Consider the following 3287-nt stretch of genomic DNA (forward strand, 5'->3'; position numbering starts at 1 on the left):
ATTACATTTAGCGCTAGGTAGGTACAGCGTAACACGATATCCAGGGATGTTGTGGCGAGGCGGGCGGGGGCGACAACAGTGGTATACTGGGGGGGGAGAAGAAAAAACTTTCGAAGTCTGGACCTGCCAGTAAGAGGAGCGAACAAGCGTGGGCCCGTCCCTCCGGATATTTTTTAGCCCGTAGTTATTCGATCGTGATTTAGAGGAGAAAATTGCAGTACCATTACCAATGGCCTACCTAATTTTTGTAAATAATTCAGTTTTATATTATTCTTGATTTGATTTTTTTATCTTTATGTCATGTAATGATTAAAATCCGAAGACTATAGCGGTCCGTCTCCCTTGTTCCCAATATAATGTTTAAAGGTCAGCCATCCATTTGATTGGCCTTGCTCAGCGTAGCTTAACACAGGTGACGCTAAACGACCGTCTTAAGGTAGGTTTAGACGAAGCGAGTCTACTCGCGCACCCAAAACTCGTTTTCCTCCTCGCGCCACCAAAACTCGTTTCCTCCTCCGCACATCAAAAACTCATCCTCGCGCTACTGGTTTACACGAAACGCGTTTCCTCGCTTGAAGGGTGAGCCAGCAGTTCGGTGTGAATCCAGAGGTAGGGATAGGGCAAGGGAACTCGCCGCGCAAATATATGACACGGTCACACGAAGCGAGGACATTACTGCGAGTTTCCTTTGATGCCGTGATTAAAAACCGACTGGCGAGTAGTGGCGATGGCTCGCTGCGAGTAGGTGTGCTCGGGGTGAGGAAACTCGGGGGAATTTTACCCATCTACACGACGCGAGGAGAGCGAAGCGAGGTAAATGCGCGAGTAGACTCCCTTCGTCTAAACGCTACCTTTAAAAATACGACTGAAGTGTGGTTATCTAAAACTTTCTCCGCCTTGATTTATAGGTCGGTCGTCGCGACAAATTCAAAATCAGAGAGGCTCGATTGTGTGAGAAAAATGGTGAAAAAAAAAATCATCCCGAATAAGCTATTTTTGGGGTTTTTTTGTGTTTTTTTGTTCCTTTTTGGTTCTCCGGGACAATTTCGGTGTTCGCCTGGTAAAAAGACCGTTACCAATCATAAGTTATATATGTATAAATAGGTACAGTTTGATCCTTTCACTCTCACAGACCAGCGAAGTACGCGAAAGGAGCACAACATAACAGTTGTGGGATTTAATGGCGCAAAGAGCATTTTAACTGTTGTTCTTTGTTGTTTGGCCTGTTAAATATTCTCTGCTATTGACTGTGAGTAAGGGCGTAAGGTGGGCGCGATTCGGAACGCTTGCGAAGCGAGGATTTTTTTTTTTTTTTTCTTTTTCTCTCAAATCAAAGTAAAAAACAAATTAAATTGAAACTGAACGCGCCACCCCAGGGGCCGAACCACCCCCCCTCCAGGTTCTCCGAAGATACATATCCGAAGACGACACGAGCCGGGGGGGAGAAGTTTGGCGTTCAACCGTTCGTCCGATCGGAGAACCTGAAGCCTCGCACGTTGGGTCTCTTGAACGTGTTGGCAGGCGCAACAAATCCTCTGAGGACAATGCTCTGGACGAGAAGACGCCGAGGCTGGCCCGCCTCCAACACAGGGGTCGTGTCCGCACGCCAGGGGCTACACTGCGGCACTAATAGGGAGGATAGGTGACCAGCTGCTAGAGCAGCTACCCTTGCAGTTGAGGAGGAGAGAAGAGTGAGGAAGCTTGGCGACGCGGAAAAGTGCCAGTTTGAAGTCGATCTACATTTTCACGCCATCTCTGAGTTTACGTCGATCGGTTGGAAGTTGGGGAGAGTAAAGGTGTAGAACACTCTGTAACGCTCAGTGAATTCATGGTAGTCGGGAAAATGTTACAGTAAAACCTCGTATTATTTCAACTAATTGGGACCGGGGGTGTTGATCATCGAGGGTTGAAATGATATATGTAAGTACAGATTTTAAGAAATTTTATCAGATGCTACGACTGAAAACTGAAATTGAAACGTATTTCTTTTCTTCTTTTCCAGCGAATGTCAGTGATACTGAACAACCCATCGTGATCCCCATCAGGAAGATAGCCAGTGGTGGATCTGTCAAGCTTGAGCCACAATCCTTCCCCCGACCTACCAGTCCCGTGGATAGTGAAAAGTTCTCGTCCTCAGCCACTGTACGTAGTTCGCCTCTCATGTCCCGTCATACACTACCCCTTACTGTGAATGAAAACTCCATCAGCCCCGTCAGTCCATTGAGTCCCATATGTAATGGTAACTTCAACACGCAGCAAGAATCATCAGGCACATTGAAGCGAGGGGTGATTACAGAGGAGAAGGAATACTTTGTCACGTCGCAAGCGGATACAAACCTCGGTAGTATAGAGCTGACTGTGACCTATGACTCCACCACATGTTCCCTCCATGTCACCTTACATCGGGCGAAAGGTCTGAGAGCCATGGACATCCACGGTACGTCCGACCCCTTCTGCAAACTCAACCTTGTGCCTCTTACCAAAACATCGCATCGTCTCCGAACGAAAACTTGTTTGAGAACCATCAACCCAGAGTTTCATGAAAAGTTGACGTTCTACAGCGTTTCAGAGACGGACTTGTCCCTGCAGTCCCTTCACATCTTAGTGCTAGATGATGATAAGTATGGACACGACTTCCTAGGAGAAGCAAGGTTCCCACTGAATAGACTGCGCCCCCATATCTCTCGTGACTTGTGCCTTAACCTTTGTAAACATTATCCTGTGCCTCGTGAGGAAGAGGTGTGGGGAGAGGAAGAATGCTGGCAACACGGCAAGATCTTCCTTACGCTATGCTTCTCAACCAAGAAGCGAGCATTGATTGTGAACCTCATCAAGTGTACTAACTTGATTCCCATGGATAGCAACGGATTCTCCGATCCATTCATCAAACTCTACTTGAAACCCGACCTGCACAAGCGAAAATACAAGACAGGCGTCAAGTGGAAAACGTTGAACCCGATCTTCAACGAAGAGTTTGCCATTGAGACGAAGATTACCGAACTGAGTAAACAGACGCTAGTGATTACAGTGTGGGATAAGGACTATGGGAAGAGCAATGACTACTTGGGCTGTCTGGAACTATGCTGCAATAGCAAGGGAGATAGACTACGCCATTGGGTAGACATGATGAAGTATCCAGATCATAAGCATGAGGGCATTCATAACTTGAGCATCAAACCTCTGTCCAGCTAGGATGTCAATGGTCATGTTAATGGTCATGCAATGTTTTTCTGCTGTAGGTAGAGGAACATGGGGCAAAATGGCACCTCTAGTGCTTATGAGGTCCT

At 46.9% G+C, this 3287-nt stretch overlaps 1 protein-coding gene across 1 annotated transcript; it reads left to right on the top strand.

The window, feature by feature from the left end:
• Positions 1-645: 645 nt before the first annotated feature.
• LOC103523705 (double C2-like domain-containing protein beta) lies at positions 646-3287 on the top strand. The gene is made up of 4 exons (XM_008488726.2): positions 646-813; positions 1377-1521; positions 1675-1773; positions 2003-3287. Exons 1-4 carry the CDS (start codon positions 646-648, stop codon positions 3190-3192), a joined length of 1602 nt encoding a protein of 533 aa, XP_008486948.1. The 3' UTR covers positions 3193-3287.

This window comes from Diaphorina citri, unplaced genomic scaffold (genome assembly GCF_000475195.1).
Source record: "Diaphorina citri unplaced genomic scaffold, Diaci psyllid genome assembly version 1.1 scaffold34398, whole genome shotgun sequence".
Classification (NCBI taxonomy): domain Eukaryota; kingdom Metazoa; phylum Arthropoda; class Insecta; order Hemiptera; family Psyllidae; genus Diaphorina; species Diaphorina citri.

Excerpts from the sequence above, each read along its gene's own strand:
- LOC103523705 (XM_008488726.2), top strand. The coding sequence starts at position 646 with ATGACACGGTCACACGAAGCGAGGACATTACTGCGAGTTTCCTTTGAT. Across the intron at positions 814-1,376 it reads CGCGAGGAGAGCGAAGCGAG|GGGCCGAACCACCCCCCCTC; the intron begins GTAAATGCGCGA and ends GCGCCACCCCAG. Across the intron at positions 1,774-2,002 it reads CTCTGAGTTTACGTCGATCG|CGAATGTCAGTGATACTGAA; the intron begins GTTGGAAGTTGG and ends CTTCTTTTCCAG.